This window comes from Oncorhynchus masou, chromosome 7, assembly GCF_036934945.1.
Source record: "Oncorhynchus masou masou isolate Uvic2021 chromosome 7, UVic_Omas_1.1, whole genome shotgun sequence".
Lineage (NCBI taxonomy): Eukaryota > Metazoa > Chordata > Actinopteri > Salmoniformes > Salmonidae > Oncorhynchus > Oncorhynchus masou.
In genome coordinates this window covers 9524297-9548291 of record NC_088218.1, presented here as the reverse complement: position 1 = coordinate 9548291, position 23995 = coordinate 9524297, and the positions used below count along the sequence as shown (strand labels likewise).

General features: G+C 40.6%; 2 protein-coding genes across 8 annotated transcripts in view; both read right to left on the bottom strand.

Annotated features, from left to right (window-relative positions):
- Positions 1 to 1680: 1680 nt before the first annotated feature.
- Positions 1681 to 12064, bottom strand: LOC135543203 (gastrula zinc finger protein XlCGF7.1-like). Of its 3 annotated transcripts, XM_064970315.1 has the most exons (5): positions 11961 to 12062; positions 11354 to 11438; positions 10992 to 11023; positions 8076 to 8320; positions 1681 to 3818 (listed from the first exon to the last, which is right to left on the bottom strand). In XM_064970315.1, the coding sequence occupies exons 2-5, from the start codon at positions 11363 to 11365 to the stop codon at positions 3064 to 3066; spliced, it is 1044 nt and encodes a 347-aa protein (XP_064826387.1). In that variant the 5' UTR covers positions 11366 to 11438; positions 11961 to 12062; the 3' UTR covers positions 1681 to 3063. The 3 variants fall into 3 exon arrangements, with proteins under 3 accessions (XP_064826387.1, XP_064826389.1, XP_064826388.1); XM_064970317.1 differs by lacking the exons at positions 10992 to 11023; positions 11354 to 11438 and adding an exon at positions 8837 to 8920 and having other exon boundaries at positions 11961 to 12052; XM_064970316.1 differs by lacking the exons at positions 10992 to 11023; positions 11354 to 11438 and having other exon boundaries at positions 11961 to 12064.
- Positions 12065 to 17215: 5151 nt separating this feature from the next.
- The window catches only part of LOC135543192 (gastrula zinc finger protein XlCGF17.1-like), a 32855-nt gene continuing 26075 nt past the window's right edge, over positions 17216 to 23995 (bottom strand). For all 5 annotated transcript variants that reach the window (XM_064970288.1, XM_064970293.1, XM_064970289.1 and 2 more), the window contains one exon: positions 17216 to 21729. In XM_064970288.1, coding sequence (XP_064826360.1) covers positions 19250 to 21729 — 2480 coding nt within the window. In that variant the 3' untranslated portion in view covers positions 17216 to 19249. The remainder of the gene's footprint in view (positions 21730 to 23995) is intronic.

Below are 23995 nucleotides of genomic sequence, written 5' to 3'. Positions count from 1 at the left end.
CTCTAACTATGTGATTTATCACGCCCTATGCTCGGTTTGACACAAAAATAACATCTTTACCAAAGTGATAATACCTTGATGGATTTTCAACCTTGCATGTTATTTTGATATTAGTCAATTGAAACGTGCTATTACATACCTGTAGTAATACATTTGAAACGGACACGAAACCTTTCGTTTTCACAGCACAGATCTTGTGCTTAGTGGTGGGGAGTCAATTCCCATTTCTGGGTAAGATTCTGTATTTTTGCATCGGAGGAAACTATTTTCCGTAGTCTATTACTTCGAGGACAAAAACTGTTGCATCTTTCACAGCAAATGAAGAGCGAGCTCGCGAGGGAGAGAGATATATGGGAGGGGCACAGGCAGACAGTCAGAACCATGCATCGGGCTTCTGTCATAAGAGTCAATAAAACGGGGGCAATTTGGAAAAACACATCTTGTGTGAATCCTCCTCTGGAATAACACACATGCTTGGTTAATAATTACAAAAAGAACGTCTCTAGTAATGCCTGAAAGTCTCTAGAAACGCCTGCCTGAATAGGGCTATAACATGGCAAAGAACATGTTTATCATCCCATGGGATCTGTCAAAGCCACACACAGCAGAAATATCACTGAAATATTCTAGTTCCTACACAACCTTCTATATTCAAAGTTTTTATGGGTAACATATGTTGACAATCCTAAGAGTGGACTGTTTCAGCATGATATAGATGCAGTTTAATGGGGTTGGAGTGCTGGGGAGACTTTTGGCGGGAGGGTGTGGTAGAAGTTAGTAGGGATTTGTTGATTTAAATAATTATTTTACAGAAAAAAATATGCAGACCATAAATGATCTCACACTCCTGCACAGGTGGCAGAATGCACCTTAAACGTTTGTTTGCAGACCCCCATGACATCATCGAAAAAGCCAGCTAGGTAGTTTATGCTTGTGGCTAGAAACTTCAGCGAGAATTTGAAACATTTTTTTTTTTTGCCTGGAGGGAAAGAGGCATGCAGTGTGCTATGCGTGTTCTGCCTTGCGTCCACAGAGACAGGGAGGCATCAGGCCATTCATTGGGAGAAAGACGGAGAGGAGGCAGACTCAGGAAGGCTAGAAGATGGCGGAGGGGATGTGTTGTTTGATGGCGTGTCGAGTGGAGACGAGAGAAGGAATAAATGGGGAAAATAGAGAAGTGGTCGTGGAGTAAATCCTGTTCTTTGGATCCATCTAGATACCTGGGAGATCCGTTTGAAGTCTCCATGGTGATGTGTAGGATCCATCTAGATACCTGGGAGATCCGTTTGAAGTCTCCATGGTGATGTGTAGGATCCATCTAGATACCTGGGAGATCCGTTTGAAGTCTCCATTGTGATGTGTAGGATCCATCTAGATACCTGGGAGATCCATTTGAAGTCTCTATGGTGATGTGTAGGATCCATCTAGATACCTGGGAGATCCATTTGAAGTCTCCATGAAAATCATAGATTACTTAATAGGTTTAAGGTTTTTAAACCATTACATATGCATTAGTGAGAATACTGGTGGCTGGCATATTGGCTTGTCCCCATGGTGATGTGTAGATCTGTAGTGACATGTTTTTAGGAGATAGAAATATACATTTTGAATTTTAAGAAATAAAACAAAAGAATATTTACAGTATAGAAACCCCAGAAAACAAAGACTGACCAGCACAAATTAAAGTAGAACATTTATTTTTCATTAGTAGATCAATTAAGTTCCCTACAGTTATCCAAATACATTAATTATCAATGACTAAAATAACAAATCTACAAAATATAAATGCAATGTAAAGTGTTGGTCAAATGTTTCATGAAGTTGAAATAAAAGATCCCAGAAATTCAACAAGTTCAAATGAGCCTCACAAAGCTGCATTATCATGCTGAAACATGGGGTGATGGCGGCGGATGAATGGCACAAAAATTGTGTTTGTTGTCCGTAGTTTATGCCTAACAATACCATAACCTCAGTGCCACCATGGGGCACTCTGTTCACAACATTCACATCAGCAAACCGCTCGCCCACACAACACCATACACATGGTCTGCGGTTGAGGCCGGTTGGAGGTACTGCCAAATTCTCTAAAACAATGTTGGAGGCAGCTTATTGTAGGGAAATTAGCATTCAATTATCTGGCAACAGCTCTGGTGGGTATTCCTACAGTCAGCATGCCAATTGCACATTCCCTTAAAACATGAGACATCTGTGGCATTGGGTTGTGTGACAAAACTGCACATTTTAGACTGTCCTTGTATTGGTCCCAGCACAAGGTTCACCTGCGTAATGATCATGTTGTTTAATCAGCTTCTTGATAAGCCACATCTGTCAGATGGGTGGATTATATTGGCAAAGAAAAATGCTAACAGAGATGGAAACAATTTTGAGCACAGAATTTGAGAGAAATATCCTTTCTGTGCATATGGAACATTTCTGGTCTTGAAACATGGGACGAACACTTCACATGTTGCCAGGTCTGCCAGGTCGCAGTTGCAAATGAGAACTTGTTCTCAACTAGCCTACCTGGTTAAATAAAGGTGAAATAGAAAATAAAAACATGTTGCATTTATATATATTTTTTCAGTGTCAATGTTTCAAAGCCTGTTTATCATTAAACAAAGTTGATTAATAGCAAAAATAATATACCGAAACTAGTGGTGAAAACTGATCATCACCCCATCTCTATCTGATACATGTTATGTCTACTAACTCAATCCAACAGAAAACTGCAGAAGGAAGCCGTACCACCCAGTCAACCATCACACTGCATTGTTTTAACAAGTGATCCTTCAGAGGGTTTTCAACGCTATGGGAAAATCATGGTAATCTCAATATGTTTACAGTAGAATCTAACAAAACACACCAAAACTGACAAGGTGAACACTGATCAGTAAAGTAAAGAGAGGCTAACATTCTATAACACTCCTTTTCCTCTGTACAGTTCTCTCACAGTGAGAAACTATTGGATTACAATCGAGTGTTCTACGCTTTCTTCATTTGATCAAATTCACTGTTACCATTTCCTTTATCAAATGAGAATTAAGTGATGGAGTGACTTTAATCTTAGCTGGTCTGAGAGAACTTCTGTCCTTTATGTATGCGTTGGTGCGTTTTTAAGTTGCTCAACTGAGAGAAACTCGTCCCACAGTCAGAGCAGTAGTAAGGCTTCTCTCCTTTATGTATACGTTGGTGTCTTCTTAAATTGCTCAATTGAGAGAAACTCGCCCCACAGTCAGAGCAGTAGTGAGGCTTCTCTCCTGTGTGAGTTCTCTGGTGAGATTTTAGCTCAGTTGATGTTTTAAAGCCTTTCCCACAGTCAGAACAGGAGTAAGGCTTCTCTCCTTTATGTATACGTTGGTGTGTTTTTAAGTTGCCCTGTTGAGAGAAACTCTTTCCACATTCAGAGCAGGAGTAAGGCTTCACTCCTGTATGCATTTGTTGGTGACATTTTAAGGTATCCAATCTGGAGAAACTCTCCCCACAGTCAGAGCAGGAGTAAGGCTTCTCTCCTGTGTGTCTTCGCTGATGAGATTTTAGCTCAGTTGATGTTTTAAAGCATTTACCACAGTCAAAGCAGGAGTAAGGCTTCTCTCCTGTATGTATTCGGTGGTGACATTTTAAGGTATCCAATCGGGAGAATCTCCCCCCACAGTCGGAGCAGGAGTAAGGCTTCTCTCCTGTGTGTATTTTTAGGTGTATTTTTAGCTTTGATAGAATTGGGAAAATCTCCTCACAATGTGGGCAGTGGTGAGACCTCTTAGCTCTGTGATCTTCCTGCTGTTGCTCTCTGGATGTAGAGAATGTCTCAACATGGTCTCCTGTGTGAACAACATCAGAACAACCAGTCAGTTTGTGTGACATACATGTCAATCCCAACTCAGTTGTGATATTGATCAATGATTTTTTTTATGAAGCCTTTTTTAAATTAACAGTTTTCAAAGCGTTGAACAGAAACTCAGCCTAAAACCCCAAAGAGCAAGTAATGCAGAAGTGCAGTGGTTAAGGAAAAACTCAGTAGAAAGGCAGGAACATAGGAAGAGTTCAAGAGAGGAATCAGGCTCTGAGGGGTGGCCAGTCCTCTTCTGGCTGTACCGGGTGACATATGTATTCATATGTGACCGACCGGCTTGATCTAATGTACCAACATTTGAAATTGTGTTTTTTTATTTTTTCATACATTGGATAGAAGTAGACTCAGAGTTAGAAAATTGTATATCATACACTACAGTTGAGGAACAATAGGAGAGTAATTCTGTTTTAAAAGTTGACAAACTTGTAACCTCACTTTTGAGAAAATGGCCTTTGAATGTTTTGGTACACCTTCTGCAGACCTCTTTGTCTACACCCATTCAGTATCGTTCACACCCTGTGCTGTTGGCAACAATATACACATTTTTGTCAACTTCTACAGACACGGCCATATTCAACGGCTGTTGGGCGTTCGTAAATTCGGCATTTATTCTGTGCTCTTGCACACTCAGACAAGAGTGCTCTGAAATCAGAGTAGATAGGCAGAGCGCATTTACCAGCTACGTCTATCAATAGTTGTTGCAGTGACAAACATTCTACTGAAATGGTTACTTGCAAAGTGGAGTCTTTTGTTAAGACATGTAGCTAGCTAGCTAAACAATGAACCATAGTCACAACTCTTGCCGTTAGTAACCTGCATGAATCTGCTGGTAGCTAACAAACCAGGTTCAATATTAACCAGCTAACATTAGGCTATAACTAGCAACGCAAATTTCTCTGAGATATGAATAATATTACTACACAGATCATAATGTTAGCTAGTTGACCTAACAGCAGTAGTCAAGCACCCAAGCTAACGTTAGCCAGCTAGCTAACAGTACACTAATACTTTAACTTGAAATTAAAATGACTTTGACAAAATTAGAAACATGTAATATCTGAAAATGTAGCGAGCGAGACTATCTTACCCGTCCGTATACATGGATGGACGCTTCTCCCTCTCTCACTGATGTCATCGTTACCCTTAGTTTGAAGATGTAATCCAGAGACAGGTGTTTTCCTTACCTATCATACTCTAATTCCACTGATTTCAAAACTCGGTCCTCCAGAATGTGGGGAGTTACACTACGAAATATATATTCTTTAAAACCGCATTAGACAGGATTACCTACACATACTGACCAGCTCAAATAGACAGAAGCGCTATATGGCAGACCAATCTCAACTAATCTCTAGGCATGTCCAGCCCACTCATTATCTCAGCCAATGATGGCTAGCTGAAAGGTTGCTGGCTTTATCTGTGGCTAAACCAACTAGGCTCAGAATTGTTTTACTTTATTTGTATTTACAGATGGCATACAAGTTTGTTATTAAAGGCACATGAAAGTTCACATGTTCCAAAAGGCATTTCTGACAAAAAACACATTTTGATTTAAAAAAAGAGTTTGCGTTCAAATAGCTCTACTGTGAAGTAGTGACGTGTGACATACACCTAGTTTTCTGAAACTAGTCACATATCAGGTGTGGCCAGTCCTCTTCTGGCTGTACTGGGTGACATATGTATTCATATCAGTAGGCTGTACAATACAAAAGGGGAATAAAACTATTCTAAAAGTGGGTATGTCAGGGTTGGGGTCAATTTCATTTAAATTCCAGTCAATTCACAAAGCAAACCAAATTCCAATTCCAAATTTTCCTAATTTAAAAGCATTGCAGAGAAATGGAATTTCAGTCTGATTTTCTGAAGTATCTGGTATTGACCCCAACCCTGGTAACAGTGGAAGTCAAGAAGGGACAAAAGGAGTGAATGTTATGAGCCATATCATCCTCCACTCACTATCACAAGGGTTAGTAACTACACAGACTCATTTCATATCATCCTCCACTCACTATCACAAGGGTTAGTAACTACACAGACTCATTTCATATCATCCTCCACTCACTATCACAAGGGTTAGTAACTACACAGACTCATTTCATATCATCCTCCACTCACTATCACAAGGGTTAGTAACTACACAGACTCATTTCATATCATCCTCCACTCACTATCACAAGGGTTAGTAACTACAGACTCATTTCATATCATCCTCCACTCACTATCACAAGGGTTAGTAACTACACTGACTCATTTCATATAACTTTTTTTTTTAAAGTGGCATTTTGACTATTTCCCTTCTTTAGTCTCCTCTCTAAGCACTCAAGATCGCTTAAGATGTGTGATGTCCGAATTACAAAATTCAACCAGGCAACAGGCTGGGTCACAATTTATAGAGGAACTTATGAAAATAACGTAGCAGTGAGTGCATTCAGAAAGTATTCAGACCCCTTCAATTTTTCCACATTTTGTTACATTACAGCCTTATTCTAAAATCAATGAAATATTTTTCCCTCAACAATCTACACACAAAACCCCATAATGACAACACAAAAACAGGTTTTTCGAAAATGTTTGCAAAAGTATTCAAAATAAAAAACAGAAATACCATATTTACATAAGTACTCAGACACTTTGCTATGAGACTCGAAGTTGAGCTCAGGTGCATCCTGTTTCCATTGATCATCCTTGAGATGTTTCTACAACTTGATTGGAGTCCACCTGTGGTAAATTAAATTGATTGGACATCATTTGGAAAGGCACACACACCTGTCTATATAAGGTCCCACAGTTGACAGTGCATGTCAGAGCAAAAACCATGGGGTCAAAGGAATTGTCCGTAGATCTCCAAGACAGGTTTGTGTTGAGGTACAGATCTGGGGAAGTGTACCAAAAAAATGTCTGCAGTATTGAAGGTCCCCAAGAACACACTGGCTTCCAACATTCTTAAATATAATTAGTTTTGAAACACCAAGACTCTGGCCGCCCAGCCGAACTTAGCAATCGGGAGAGAAGGGTCTTGGTCAGGGAGGTGATCAAAGAACCTGATAATCACTCTGACAAAGCTCCTGAGTTCTTCTGTGGAGGTGGAAGAACCGTCAAAAGGTACAACAATCTCTGCAGCAATCATCTTTGCAGCACTCCACCAATCAGGGATTTATGGTAGAGTTTCCAGACGGAAGCCACTCCTCAGTAAAAGACACATGACAGCCATCTTAGAGTTTGCAAAAAGGCACCAAAAAGACGAAGATCACGAGAAAGAAGATTCTCTGGTCTGATTAAATAAGGTTTGAACTCTTTGGCCTGAATGCCAAACATCACATCTGGAGGAAACCAGGCACCGCTCATCACCTGGCCAATACCATCCCTACGGTAAAGCATGGTGGTGGCAGGGACTGGGAGGCTAGTCAGGATTGAGGGCAAGATGATCGGAGCAAAGAACATTGAGATCCTTAACCTCTTGAAACTCCCCAGATCCCTTGCTCATTATAAAACCGGTTCCAGAGTAACAACACTGTCATCTCAGGGACCTCAGACTGGCATTTTGGTGAAGCAACATTTTCACAAAAGCCAGATAACCAAATAAATAAAATCACCTTCCAACAGGACAACGTTTTCTACACCTGGCTAAGCACAGTCACCTACCAAGATAACGCAGGCAAACGTTGTTTGGAATCAATTTGGGACATCTCTTCATTGACATGCAGTTCTGAATGTCCATGGAAAAATACTGAGTGGCCCAGCCAGGACAGGCCCGGACTTGAACCTACAAATCGTCACAACATCTCTGGAGAGACCTGAAAATAGATCATGCCTCAAAAATCCTTGTCAGATGACACTAGGGCACGCCATCCAACCTGACAGAGAATGGATGGGAGAAACTGGGGTGAAGTTCCACCTTCTAAGCACACAACCCAAATAGAGACCTGAAAATAGCTGTGCAGTGACACTCCCCATCCAACCTGACAGAGAATGGATGGGAGAAACTCCCCAAATACAGGTGTGCCAAGCTTCATACCCAAGAAGAGGCTGTAATCGCTGCCAAAGGGGCTTCAACATTACATTTGCAAACATTTTAAAAACCTGACATTTGACATGTGGTAATGTGTGTGTTGATGGATTAAATTGTAGTTCTCATCAATTTCAGAATAAGGAAGTAACAAAATGTGAAAAAAGTCAAGGGGTCTGAAAACTTTCCGGATGCACAGTAGATAGAACCTGCTGTTACCATGACTAACAGATGTACCGATCTCCTCCTCCTCCTCTTCATCTTTAATGATGACATTCAGCTCCAGTGTTTGACTGCAGTCTTCCAGATTCACTGATGTCATCTCTGGATCCTGCAGTGCAAACTGGGCTCCACTGTCACAAGCAGGACCCAGTGACTGTAGGTTCAGACTTGGTGTTGAAGGAAAGAAGCAGGCTGGGTTTGTCCTCACTGTTGATGTTAACGGCCTCTTAATCTGAGTCGGCCTGTAGTTATGTAGACAAAAGGACACAAAAGTTAGTGTTGACAGTTCTGGCACTTCCTTTATTCTGTAAAAATATATTCTTTTTTCTTGTTCAATTATCTCATTTCAGTAGATCAGGTAGCTAATCCTTGACAAAACATTCATTCACATTAGACACAAAGTACACATTTTAAATTGCACAACATAATTGCACTTAATCTACATTAGATTTCCTAAATTCACATAAATGCATAAAACAATTTAGGACAAGATTGCAGTATGATTCAGGCAGAACTATGTACCATTTTTATGAATAACCTTTTATTCCCTGTATTATTTCACTCACAAAAACCTATTTTATTTCCCATTCACACAATAGTAAGAATTATCAGTGTCTGAAAATTAGTACATTTACATTTAAGTCATTTAGCAGACGCTCTTATCCAGAGCGACTTACAATGTAAAGAACTGATAATCATTACATTCAGCTTCAGAACTGTAGAGCAACTGAAATGTTCTCTCTCTGATGAGGCACTACCTGCACTGAAGTCCGTTGATGCAGATCTCCTATGGTATCATGGAGGTCCGCAAACAAACGTTTAAGGTCCATGTCTGTCTAATTCTGTACTAAGAAAATAAACCAAGAAATCCCTATTAACTTCTACCACACCCTCCCCTTCCCCAAAAAACCATCCCACACCCCCAAATAAACATTATCAATAGATCCCTTTCTGTGTTTGCAAACATTGGGGTTTATATTATGCTGAGACAATCCACCCCCAGGTTATCCAGCTTATCAAAAACCATACCGACAGTAACATCTGTTACCCCCAACAACTCTGCTGCAGTTTACAAGATAACTTTAAACCTGGTATTTCTGCTTTACACAATCCAAGTTGTTGATAACCTCACCAATGAAAGCTATGAAGTAAATTTTATTCACTGTTAAAGCATCCTTTGTCACAGTGCATTTATGGACGCAAGATTTCTGAACAGGCCTCGAAACCATGTCAGGACTAGTAGAAAGACCAGTTCTGACAGTAGGTCCTCTTACTACAGGATCAGCCATGGAAGCTCCATCAGTCTGACAGTAGGTCCTCTTACTACGGGACCAGCCATGGAAGCTCAATCAGTCTGACAGTAGGTCCTCTTACTACGGGACCAGCCATGGAAGCTCCATCAGTCTGACAGTAGGTCCTCTTACTACGGGACCAGCCATGGAAGCTCCATCAGTCTGACAGTAGGTCCTCTTACTACGGGACCAGCCATGGAAGCTCCATCAGTCTGACAGTAGGTCCTCTTACTACAGGACCAGCCATGGAAGCTCCATCAGTCTGACAGTAGGTCCTCTTACTACGGGACCAGCCATGGAAGCTCCATCAGTCTGACAGTAGGTCATCTTACTACGGGACCAGCCATGAAACTCCATGAATAACCTTGCTTCACCTCCATCAGTCTGCACTGTAGTTCCACCAGTCTGTCTTACAGCCTCTGCATATGATACATCATGACAGATTCTATATCTCTGAGCATCTCTCTGCACCTGGAATCCACCAAATGCTGCTCTCTGTGTCCTCCGCACAATTGCAACACTTCACCGTCACATTGCTCCAACATTCACTGTAATCATGTTCCCCACCACACTTGGCACATCTTTCCACTCAACAGCTACATGTCCCATTCTTTGGCATTTAAAAACACTGTGATGATTCACTGTTGCTGCTCCAGTTTCAACTGTTCTGCCTGCTGTCATGGAACCCTGACCTGTTCACCGGACATGCTACCTGTCCCAGATCTGCTGTTTTCAACTCTCGAGAGACAGCAGGAGCGATAGAGATACTCTCAATGATTGACTATGAAAAGCCAACTGACATTTACTCCTGAGGTGCTGACTTGTTGCACCCTCGACAACCACTGTGATTATTATTATTTGACCCTGCTGGTCATCTATGAACATTGGGACATCTTGGCCATGTTCTGTTATAATCTCCACCCAGCACAGCCAGAAGAGGACTGGCCACCCATCATAGCCTGGTTCCTCTCAAGGTTTCTTCCTTGGTTCTGGCCTTTCTAGGGAGTTTTTCCTAGCCACTGTGCTTCTACACCTGCATTGCTTGATGTTTGGGATTTTATGCTGCGTTTCTGTACAGCACTTTGTGACATCAGCTGATGTAAGAAGGGCTTTATAAATACATTTGATTGGTTGATTGATGAGGCTGCGTCAAATTTTCTGACATTGAAGCTAAGGAATCCTATTCTGTACTTTTCCAGACAAAACCTTCTCAAACCTCAACAGCACTGATAAGCTTTCACTTCTTTAACCCTCTTTCCTACTGATCAACCTTTAGGCTTCAACCACTCTGTCTCCCTTCACATGTTCTTTAACAATATCATCCATGGACATAGATATTGGGACCTCAGAGATAATTACTCCCTTCAATGTAGCATCAGCTCCAGGGTCCTGGCTTCTGAGCTTTGTCCCATTATGATTTTCCAATTGAAGAACCTTCCCTTGCTGAACCTGACCAGCACAAGATATTAACAATCTACCATGGACACAGATCCTGCCCAGCTGAACTTCACCTCCCTTTAAGGCCTTGGTTAATCAGATAGGGTGTAAATGAGGCCCTGTGGTCTCCTCAAATATCATCCCAAATTTTCCACTGTGACACATTATTACTCTAGTTCCCTACCAATAGGCCTCTTTAGAGTTTCTGAACCACATGCTCCACTGCTTCCAGTATCATTATCTCTGTTCTTCCTGTCTTTCCACTACAGACCATTCACATACTAGGCCCTCATCCTCCCGCTCCATATCATCAGACCTGTCCCGCACATTGATCGTATTCCAGCACAGCTGTTGCTTCTCAAACTCTCTCTCTCTCCATTTCAATTGTTTCAGGGGTGTCTAACTCATTCCATTGAGGGCCAAGTCTCAGCGGGTTTTATTTGTTTCCTTTCAATTAAAACATACACAATCAGTTGAGCTTTGTTCCTCACTAATTAGTGATGTTAATTCATTAATCAAGTACAAGAGTGGAGCGAAAACCCGCATACACTTGGTCATCCATGGAATGAGTTTGACACGTGCTCCGATTCATCCGCATTAATCGACGCCATTCCATGCAGTTGGCATCTCTCTCCAAATGGTGAAGGATAACTTCAGTTAGCTTCCCTCTATTTTGACACTTCATCACACAGCCTCATGTCGCCATTTCCCCACGAGCAAACTCCTAGGAAGACGACCAAAACAGTTGAAGCCGCCATTTGACGTGCCTCGTCCGAATCATCCAGATCTCGCGAGCTTACATTAACGAAACAGTATATGTAAACTCGCGAGATCAGGATGCTTAGGAGGCTATTTACCAGCTCATAAGCATCATTTTACACAAAACCAAGAACATGTAAAAACGAACTTAAATAAATGGAATCTTTATGAAATTACTAACGAAATTATGTACATACACTCAGACAAACCCAAACTCTACCTGTGTGACTTGAAAAATCGTTTTTAATCACCTTCTTCACTCACTCGATTTGACCCCAAAATAACACATACAATTAAAACCTTTACCAAACGTGATAATACATTGACGGATTTGTTACCTAACATAATATACATTCTTTCGACATTAGAAGGTTTAAAACGTGCTATTACATACCTGTAATAATACATTTGAAACGGACACAACCACTATCGACATAACACAGTTCTGTCGTTTTCTTCCCGGAACTTCCTGTTCCCAACTATGACAGTGCAACAGCGTCATCTTCTTCTCTGGTATACTGACGTTTACACAATATAACGTGTCTGCCTCCACCTACTGTACGGTTAGTAAACTGTAGAAAGAAATACATGTCCATTGTGGAAACAACGACATCAAAACAAAATACAAAAATAGATAAATAACAACATCCCACTCGTTCAGTCACAGCCCGATTCAAATCACATCCCTACACAGTCTCATGGGCCTCGTAGGGAGGAACATCTTCAGTCAGTATTCCCTGCAATCAGTGGTGTAAAGTACTTAAGTATATTGTGTTTACTGACACCGGTCGTATTCTAGGGGTGTTGGGCGTTCGTTTTTCGTTAATTATTCTGTCCTCTGGCACTCAGACCAGAGTGCTCTGAAATCGGAGTATTTAGCCAGAGCGAATTTAGGAACGCGCGCTGTGTCTGTGTTGGAGTGTGCCCCTGACTATCCGTACATTTAAACAACAAGAAAATCGTGCTGTCTATTTTGCCTAATGTAATGAATTTGAAATTATTGATACTTTTACCTTTGATACTTAAGTATATTTTAGCAATTACATTTACTTTTGATACTTATTTAATCTTTTCCTTGACTCAAGTATTTTTACTTTAACTCATATGACAATTGGGTACTTTTTACACCACTGCCTGCAATGCTTCCAATATGAATGCCTGAACTCCCATAAACCTTTCAGCCGCACATACAATTTATCTCTACTATCGGTATCCGTCAACTGGTAAACGACATTATGAATCTCAACGGGCTGCTGGCCATCCATTGCCATAGCTTCCTCGGCACCAATCGCTCTTTAAACTATTTCAGCACCTCCCAGTAGGAGAACTACTGTACAGTTTCTTGATGTGGATGTTCCCTGATATAATAAAAATGGACACATGCCATTGGTCAGTTTCGGTGTTATGAAACTGATGGAGACTATTTGTTAAACGTTTTGTTTATTTATTTAACTAGGCACAAAGCATACATAACAGGTTAGGATCATTAAAGTGGCAGGTTAGGACAATTAAAGTGGAGGTTAGGAGACTGAGGTTAAGGTTAGGAAAAGGGTGAGGGTTAGGGATTTGTTTACCATGCAGGTTCGGATAACTAACGTGGCAGGTTGTGATAATTAACGGTGGTTAGGAGACTGAGATTAAGGTTAGGAAAAGGGTTAAGGTTAGGCGTAGCTACAATGCCACAGTTCTCAACAACTGTTGTCCCCAACGCAAAAGAAACGGTTAAGGACCAATGGGGAGCATCAATTGGTGTAAACTTGATACCATGAAACACCCGATATTAGAGAACGCCCCAAATTGCGGTCTGCAATTACCCCCTTCTCGGATCAAGGGGTCAGGCTTCCAGTCTTTTAGCATGCTTTCCACTGTGCTCAGAGGGTATCTTTGGTACTGCAGTTCAGCTGAAGCACGGCCCAACTCCCATTGACGGCCCCATAGCGAAGTCAATTCTTTTTTTAAACAAGACAAATTACAAGTTTGTAAACAAAACATCCATTGAATTATTCAAGTAATTGCCGTAGTCAGATTATTTTCCCATCACTCACAGCCAAGGTTAACCATTTTAGATTCATGCTGTGAGGTGGGTGAGCTTATGCCACATGCAGATGCTGAAGGGAAAACACACCTCTTGACCTGTTGTGCATAATTTAGGTTAAGGTGCAGCCTCGTCTCATAGACAAGATGTAACATACTAAAAATAAAAATAGGACTCTCAAAATAGTGTGATATGTAACCATAAAAACGTAACATAAGACAGACGGTTACTTAATAAATGGAATTTGGTGGTGCTGTACTGTAACAGCGAGCTGAGCAAGTTGAAAGTATTGACGCCAGGGACATATTGTTGGTGACTGTGTGCTCCTGAAGTGTTGTGGCCCTGTGTGCTCCTTCATTAGTTTTGTGTTTTTTATTAATTTATTTCTGGTACCCTCCTACCTGAGAGGCATGAGGCCTGAGTGGCGTTGCACTGTTAAAATCATCCCAGTGTGGAGATGAAACACCTGTGTGTTGCAAAGCCACATGCTCTGTCCTCTCTGTTCTCTACAATTGGGTAATACAGGGTTTTAGTGCTCTTCCTAGGTGTTTTAATACTAATACAGAGATAATACTAATAGAGATAACCACTAATCTACCGAGGTGACTTAATGTGGATAATACTAATACAGAGATAACCACTGCTCTTCCTAGGTGTTTTAATGTGGGTAATACTAATACAGAGATAATACTAATAGAGATAACCACTAATCTACCGAGGTGTTTTAATGTGGATAATACTAATACAGAGATAACCACTGCTCTTCCTAGGTGTTTTAATGTGGATAATACTAATACAGAGATAACCATTGGACATGCATTTTCCATTATGCCAGGTGTTTTTGTGATTTACCACTTACAGATAACCATTGGACATGCATTTTCCTTAAATTGTAGTTTAAAGCATATACAGGGCATTATACAGGACCCCTTGACTTTTTCCACATATTGTTACGTTACAGCCTTATACAAAAAAATATTTATACCACTCATCAATATACACACAATACCCCATAATGACATAGCGAGAAAAAAACCCATTTAATACATTTTAGCAAATTTATAAAAATGAATCCTCATTTGCATAAATATTCAGACCATTTGCTCTGAGACTCAAAATTCAGCTCAAGTGCATCCTGTTTCCATTGATCATCCTTGAGATGTTTCTACATTGGAGTCCTCCTGTGGGAAATTCAAATGATTGGACATGATTGGAAAAGTACACACCTGTCAAAATAGTTGGCAATGCAAGTCAAAGCAAAAACCAAGCCATGAGGTCTAAGAAATGTTCTGTCGAGCTTCGAGACAGTTTTGTGGCGACCCATAACCCATAATGACAAAGCACATTTTTAAGCAAATTTATAAAAATGAATACCTTAATTTGCATAACTATTCAGACCCTTTGCCCTGAGAAAATTGATGCCAAATCATCCTGTTTCCATTGATGATTCTTGAGATGTTTCTACAACTTGACTGGATTTACCACCTGTGGTAAATTCAAATGATTGGACATGATTGGAAAATGAACACACCTGTCTATATAAAGTCCCACGGTTGACAGTGCATGTCAGAGCAAAAACCAAGCCATGAGGTCTAAGAAATGTTCTGTCGAGCTTCAAGACAGGTTTATGGCGAGGCACAGATCTGGGGAAGAGTAGAAAAACATCTCTCCAATCTCTGTTGGCTCCCAGCTTGTGCCATCCAACTCCTGCCCCACTTTGGGCACAAACATTTTAAGGGCTCCCGAGTGGCGCAGCGGTCATAGGCACTGCATCTCAGTGCAAGAGGTATCACTACAGTCCCTGGTTCGAATCCAAGCTCAATCACATCCGGCCATGATTAAGAGTCCCAAAGTGAAGCGCACAATTGGCCCAGCATCGTCCAGGTTTGGGGAAGGCCTTAATTGTAAATAAGAATTTGTTCTTAACTGACTTACCTTGTTAAATAATTAAAGTGGGATGCATGCCAGAAAAGCCACTAAACAATACATTAATTGCACTATAACGGTGCCCACAAACTGTCAGGACCCATCAGCAGTCCCGACACTTTACCACTGCTTCACCTGGCTATCAGAGGAGCCTTGTCTGTCAACAAAACAGTTCATTCTGCGTCATTTACTGCCTTTTAAAATAACTTGGCTGACTTTCTTAAACAAATATGGTTTCTACTGACAATTGAGATGTTCAAACTATGGCATAAGGGGACGAAAAGCGGATAAGAGGCAATCCGTAATTTCGATTAAGACATTAATGAGCGAGCTAGGACAGAGTCAATATAACTATTTGTGCAGCCCTTTTGAAATGCAAAGCGACAAAATTCAGAACATGGACCGTTCTTACAGTGTTCTCCCTGTACGCCAAGTCAGAACTGTAAGCAGACAATGAAAACCCTTACAATATTCAATGATGACTCTAAAACAGGTTATTGGCTACATGTGGACCACCAAGTCAGAGCAGTGGGCAAAATTAAGAGGTGAAAATAGACCAAATTATTAGGGTGAGGCACATAGGCTACTGACATCTTACTACACAACATAGACTTAGTATTACTTTCTTAGCTACAGTACACACATCTCCCTGGCATATTACATAATTTATGCACAGTATACAAGACATTTTTGGACTCACCTTGTTGTGCTGTGCTCACTTGAACAGGAAGGTGGCGCGGCGGTCCTTCGTGGGTTTATTTTGTCATCAAAGTCTGGCATTCTCTGGATTTGTGGTGCTTTCAAGACAACTGGGAACTCAGGAAAAAAATGATGACCTCAGTGATCTTCAGGTCGTAGCTGTAAAATGAGGCCCGAGTTCCCAATTTACAATTCCGAGTTGATTGAAAGTTCAAAACATATTTTCCCAGTCGTAGCTTGTTTCTCTCTGAGTTCCGAGTTGTATTGAACTCACTCAAGTAAGATTTTGAAGTACTGAGTTATGTTGTTTTGAGCACGGCACAAATCAAGCTTCATTGACAGCACGGCCAATGTTGAATGTTTACCATTTTAAACTAGGAAAAGAACCCCTTAATCTTAGACTTGAGACCACAGAGCCACTCCACTGAATAGCAGGCTAATGATTGCTTTGCAATGCTTGCAGTTAGCCACTGACACTTTCCAAACCACTCATGGTTGAATTTGCAATTTGTTGTGTAATGATTATGTCCAATGGCCGATGAGCACCGATACATTTTATCTATAATTTCTCATTATTTCTCTTCATGTGACAAAGATTAAAAAGGATTTGCCAGTAGATTGTCGACTTGATTCATTATGATGTTGCTAGCTCAGATTTTGAAAGTATGATGTTGACATGGTCAGTCCAATCAAAGCGACTGTAGATATCACATGATTTGACGTTATTTTATCTGTGGACAATGACCTTGAGCATTCATGGATGGGCACTTCTAATGTAGCTCTACGGCAGCACCCAAGGGGCTTGAATTTTCAATTTCTACTCTTAGACTTGGTAGTGACGTATTGTCCCCATGAATGACAGAACACTGAGCTAATCATGGCACAACGCTCCGTATTTTCTGCTGGCTTGCCCCACCTCCACAGAAGGCAATGAGCTAGGCTGAAAGACGTGCATTTTGAAGCTGCCTTACTCAAGAAAACAAAAGAGACCATTTTTGTTTGTGGATTTATTAATAACTCAATTATAAATGTTTTTTTTACATTGGTTGCAAACAGATCATTTTTTTCACACTTTATCACTATAACTGTGGGGCTCAAAACAGGTGGCTCACCTGCCCTGAATGATGGGTCGCCACAGAACTTATCTAGAACACTGCAGTCCATCTGGGTGTTTAACATTCCAAAGTTCCCCCATGTCACCCTGCTCCTCCGTAAATTCCACTGCCTTCCAGCCGAAGCTCACATCCACTACAAGACAATGGTGCTTAATTACGGTGCAGCAAGAGGAACTGCCCCATCTCTACTTTCAAGCTGAAACCCTGTATCCCAACCCGAGCACTCAGTTCTGCCACCTCTGGTCTCATGGCCGTCCCACTGCTACAGGAGGTCAAGCTCCCTCTCAGCCCAGTCAAAGCACTTCTCTGTCCTGGCACCCCAATGGTGGCACCAGCTTCCCTCTGATGCTAGGACATTAGAGGCCCTGTCCATCTGCCCCAAAAGGTCTGAAACCCTTCGTCTTTAAAGAGTACCCCCCCCTCCCCCAAAATACAAAGAATAATAATAATAATGTGAAACTGACTAATTGAGGAGAAATGTGTTTACTGTGATATGTGGTTGTCTCACCTGGCTATCTTAAGATGAATGTACTTAATGTGCTGGTGACATCACAGGGTCAGAGAGAACTCCTGACTGTAGTCATACAAAAACACTCCAGGCACTCAGCCCATAAGAACCATTCATACTGTCAGATCTAATATGAAGAACTGAATACAACCATAAGAACCATTCATACTGTCAGATCTAATATGAAGAACTGAATACAACCATAAGAATCATTCATACTGTCAGATCTAATATGAAGAACTGAATACTAAAGAGAAGAAGAGGTTGACCAGTACATATTCATGTACCCTATTTCTCATTGGCAGATCAAGAAAGTTTGCTTCAATGCAGTAATCCAAACACATTCATGATCAGTAACTAAAATAACTCATCTAGTTTTAAAGACAATTAATAAATGTGTATTCATTTCATAAACTGTGTATCATTAAACAAAAGTTGTAAAATAATCCCCCCAAACTAATGGTGAAAAGTGATCATCACACCATCTCTATCTGATACATGTTAGGGGCGGAAGGTTGCCTAGTGGTAAGAGCGCTGGGTCAGTAACCAAAAGGTTGCTTGATCGAATCCCTGAGCTGAAAAGGTAAAAATCTGTTGTTCTGACTCTGAACAAGGCAGTTAACCCACTGTTCCTAGGCCATCATTGTAAATAAGAATTTGTTCTTAACTGACTTGTCTAGATAAATAAAGGTTTAATTAAAAAAAGTGTCTCCAAGCTCCTTCCCACAGAATACTGCAAAGGGACAACCTGGTCTCAGGACAAAACGTATTATATATGTCAAAAACATCCATTCCACTCCATTTGTATGTTAGCTTATATTACATTGGCCTACCAATAAAAACTGAACTAAAATATAAACTAAACATGTAAAGTGTTGGTTTCATGAGCTGAAATGCAATGTTCCATATGCACAAAAAGCTAATTTCTCTCAAATGTTGTGCACAACCTTCTTTATATCCTTGTCAGTGAGCATTTCAGCCTTTGTCAAGATAATACATCCACCTAACAGGTGTGGCATATCAAGATGCTGATAAAACAGCAATATCATTACACAGGTGCACCTTGTGCTGGGGGACAATAAAAGGACACACAATGTCACAGATGTCTCAAGTTTAGGGAACGTGCACAATAGACATAGAAACACTTATTTTCCACCATAATTTGCAAATAATTTCATTAAAAATCCTACAATGTGATTTTCTGGATTTTTCTTCTCATTTTGTGTGTCATAGTTGAAGTGTACCTATGATGAAAATTACAGGCCTCTCTCATATTTTTAAGTGGGAGAACTTGCACAATTGGTGGCTGACTAAATACCCTTTTGCCCCATTGTATATGTGTTCTTAAGTGGGAAAATTTAGAGAAGCTAGTTCCACTGCGTGTATTCTCTGATTAACTTTTAGCTCAGTTGATGTTTTGAAGAATTTTCCACAGTCAGAGCAGACGTAAGGCAGTGTGTATAAGTCTCACCAGTGTGTATAAGTTGGTGTGTTTTTAAGGTGCCCAGATGAGAGAAACTCGCCCCACAGTCAGAGCAGAAGAAAGGCTTCTCTCCTGTGTGAGTCCTCTGATGAACTTTGAGCTGAGTAGATGTTTTAAAACCTTTAACACAGTCAGGGCAGAAGAAAGGCTTCTCTCCTGTGTGTGTTCTCTGGTGAACTTTTAGCTCATTTGATGTTTTAAAACATTTCCCACAGTCAGAGCAGTAATAAGGCTTCTCTCCTGTGTGTGTTCTCTGATGAACTTTTAGATGAGTTGATGTTGTGAAGCATTTTCCACAGTCAGAGCAGACATAAGGCTTCTCTCCTGTATGTATACGTTCATGTGTTTTTAAGTGGGAAAATTTAGAGAAACTAGTTCCACACTGAGAGCAGTAATACGGCTTCTCTCCTGTGTGAGTCTTCTGGTGAACTTTTAGCTCAGTTGATGTTTTGAAGCATTTCCCACAGTCAGAGCAGACGTAAGGCTTCTCACCAGTGTGTATAAGTTGGTGTGTTTTTAAGGTGCCCAGATGAGAGAAACTCACCCCACAGTCAGAGCAGAAGAAAGGCTTCTCTCCTGTGTGAGTCTTCTGATGAACTTTTAGCTGAGTTGATGTTATAAAACCTTTTCCACAGTCAGAGCAGTAATAATGTTTCTCTCCTGTGTGTGTTGTCTGATGAACTTTTAGCTCATTTGATGTCTTAAAACGTTTTCCACAGTCAGAGCAGTAATAAGGCTTCTCTCCTGTGTGTGTTCTCTGATGAACTTTCAGATGAGTTGATGTTGTGAAGCATTTTCCACAGTCAGAGCAGGAGTAAGGCTTCTCTCCTGTGTGTGTTCTCTGGTGAACTTTTAGCTCATATAATGTTTTAAAACATTTTCCACAGTCAGAGCAAGAGTATGGCTTCTCCCCTGTATGTAGACGTTCATGTGATTTTAAGTGGGAAAGTTGAGAGAAACTAGTTCCACAGTCAGGGCAGAAGAAAGGCTTCTCTCCTGTGTGTGTTGTCTGATGAACCTTTAGCTCATTTGATGTTTTAAAACATTTTCCACAGTCAGAGCAGGAATAAGGCTTTGCTCCTGTGTGTATACGTTGGTGTGTTTTTAAAGTGCCCAGATGAGAGAAACTCGCCCCACAGTCAGAGCAGAAGAAAGGCTTCTCTCCTGTATGTATACGTTCATGTGTTTTTAAGTGGGAAAATTTAGAGAAACTAGTTCCACAGTCAGAGCAGAAATACGGCTTCTCTCCTGTGTGTGTTCTCTGATGAACTTTTAACTCAGTTGATGTTTTGAAGCATTTTCCACAATCAGAGCAGACGTGAGGCTTCTCTCCTGTATGTATAAGTTGGTGTGTTTTTAAGGTGCTCAGATGAGAGAAACTCGCCCCACAGTCAGAGCAGAAGAAAGGCTTCTCTCCTGTGTGAGTCCTCTGATGAACTTTTAGCTGAGTTGTTGTTTTAAAACGTTTTCCACAGTCAGAGCAATAATAAGGCTTCTCTCCTGTGTGTGTTGCCTGATGAACTTTTAGCTCATTTGATGTTTTAAAACATTTTCCACAGTCAGAGCAGTAATAAGGCTTCTCTCCTGTGTGTGTTCTCTGATGAACTTTTAGATGAGTTGATGTTGTGAAGCATTTTCCACAGTCAGAGCAGGAGTAAGGCTTCTCTCCTGTGTGTGTTCTCTGGTGAACTTTTAGCTCATATAATGTTTTAAAACATTTTCCACAGTCAGAGCAGGAGTATGGCTTCTCCCCTGTATGTATACGTTCATGTGATTTTAAGTGGGAAACTTGAGAGAAACTAGTTCCACAGTCAGGGCAGAAGAAAGGCTTCTCTCCTGTGTGTGTTGTCTGGTGAACTTTTAGCTCATTTGATGTTTTAAAACATTTTCCACAGTCAGAGCAGTAATAAGGCTTCTCTCCTGTGTGAGTTCTCTGATGAACTTTTAGATGAGTTGATGTTTTGAAGCATTTTCCACAGTCAGAGCAGACGTAAGGCTTCTCTCCTGTGTGTGTTCTCTGGTGAACTTTTAGGTCATATAATGTTTTAAAACGTTTTCCACAGTCAGAGCAGGAGAATGGCTTCTCCCCTGTATGTAGACGTTCATGTGATTTTAAGTGGGAAAGCTGAGAGAAACGAGTTCCACAGTCAGGGCAGAAGAAAGGCTTCTCTCCTGTGTGTGTTCTCTGATGACGTTTTAGCACCGTTGATGTTTTGAAGCATTTTCCACAGTCAGAGCAGGAGTACGGCTTCTCTCCTGTGTGTATTTTTAGGTGTATTTTTAGCTTTGATAAAAATGGGAAAATCTGTTCACAATGTGGGCAGTGATGAGACCTCTTAGCTCTCTGATCTTCCTGCTGTTGCTCTCTGGATGTAGAGAATGTCTCAACATGGTATCCTGTGTGAACATCAGAAGAACCAGTCAGTTGGTGTGATATACATGTTAATCAAATGTATTTTATGAAGCCCTTTTTACATCAGTAGTTGTCACAAAGTGCTTAACCTGTCAAATCCCATAATGAAAAATTCCTCAAACATACAAGTATTTTACACCATTTTAAAGATAAACATCTTGGAAATCCAGCCACAGTTTCCGATTTCAAATAGGCTTTACGGCGAAAGCACCCCAAACGATGATGTTAGGTCAGCACCTTGTCACAGAAAACCATACAGCCATTTTCCAGCCAAGGAGAGGTCTCATAAAAGTCAGAAATAGCGATTCAATGAATCACTAACCTTTGATGATCTTCATCAGCTGGCACTCACCGGACTTCATGTTGCACAATAAATGTGTGTTTTGTTCGATAAAGTTAATATTTATGTCCAAAAACCTCATTTGAAATTGGTGTGTTGTGTTCAGAAATGCATTGTCTCAAACAAACATCCAGTGAAAGTGCAAGAGCCACATCAGAAATACTCATCATAAACATTTATAAAAGATACAAGTGTTAAACATACAAATACAGATAAACGTCTCATTAATGTAACCGCTGTGTCAGATTTCAAAAAGGCTTTACGGCGAAAGCACACTCTGCGATTATGTTAGTTCAGCGACTAGACACAGAAACCCATACAGCCATTTTCCAACCAAGGAGAGCTTCACAAAAGTCAGAAATAGCATTAAAATTAATCACTTACCTTTGATGATCTTCACCTGGTGGCACTCCCAGGTCTCCATGTTAGACAACAAATGTTTGTTTTCTTCGATAAAGTTCATCTTTGTCCAAATACCTCCGTTTTGTTTGTGCGTTTAGTTCAGAAATCCAAAGGCACAATAAGCACTCTCGAAAAGTAAAAAAACACAATAAAAGATAGTAGAAACATGTCAAACGATGTTTAACCTCTTGATGCTATGGGGGCGCTATTTCATTTTTGGATAAAAAGACGTGCCCGTTTTAAGCGCAATATTTTGTCACAAAAAGATGCTTGACTATTTATATAATTGATAGCTTTGGAAAGAAAACACTCTGACGTTTCCAGAACTGCAAAGATATTCTCTGTGGGTGCCCTAGAACGGGAGCTACAGGCAAAACCAAGATGAAACGGCATCCAGGAAACCAGCAGGATTTTTGAGGCTCCGTTTTCCATTGTCTCCTTATATGGCTGTGAATGCGAGAGGAATGAGCCTGCCCTTTCTGTTGTTTCCCCAAGGTGTCTGCAGCATTGTGACGTATTTGTAGGCATATCATTGGAAGATTGACCATAAGAGACTACATTTTCCAGGTGTCCGCCCGGTGTCCTCCGTCGAAATTGGTGCGTCTTTTTCAGCTGCTGGTATTTTTCCATGCGATTCTGAGGGGAAAGCAGGCTTCCACAAACTGCATATCAATGAAGAGATATGTGAAAAAACACCTTGAGGATTGATTCCAAACAACGTTTGCCATGTTTCGGTCGATATTATGGAGTTAATTCGATAAAAGTTTGACGTTTTGGTGACTGAATTTTCGGTTCATTTCGGTAGCCAAATGTGATGTACAAAACGGAGCGATTTCTCCTACACAAAGATTCTTTCAGGAAAAACTGAACATTTGCTATGTAACTGAGAGTCTCCTCATTGAAAACATCTGAAGCTCTTCAAAGGTAAATGATTTTATTTATTTGGTTATCTGGTTTTTGTGAAAATGTTGCGTGCTAAATGCTACTCAAAATGCTAAGCTAGCTTAGCATACTCTTACACAAATTAGTGATTTGCTATGGTTCAAAAGCATATTTTGAAAATCTGAGATGACAGTGTTGTTAAGAAAAGGCTAAGCTTGAGAGCAGGTGCATTATTTTCATTTTATTTGCGATTTTCAGAAATCGTTAACGTTGCGTTATGCTAATGAGCCTGAGGCTTTATTCACGATCCCGGATCCGGGGTGGGGAGTATCAAGAAGTTAAAATCAATCTTCAGGTTGCTTTTGTCATAAATAATCAATAATATTTCAACCGGACAAAAGCTTTGTCAATGGAAAAAGGTAAACAAGAAATGCGCGCTCCCGATCACGTGCCTGGCTCATGGATGGAAATTTCCACTGTCCTCTTATTGAAAGTGGTGTATCTCCCTCATTTTTCAGAGTAAAAGCCTGAAACAATGCCTAAAGACTGGTCACATGTTGAGGAAGACATATTTCCACTGGGTCTTTGGTATGGTGGATAGGCTTTCAATGGAAAAACAGCCTTTC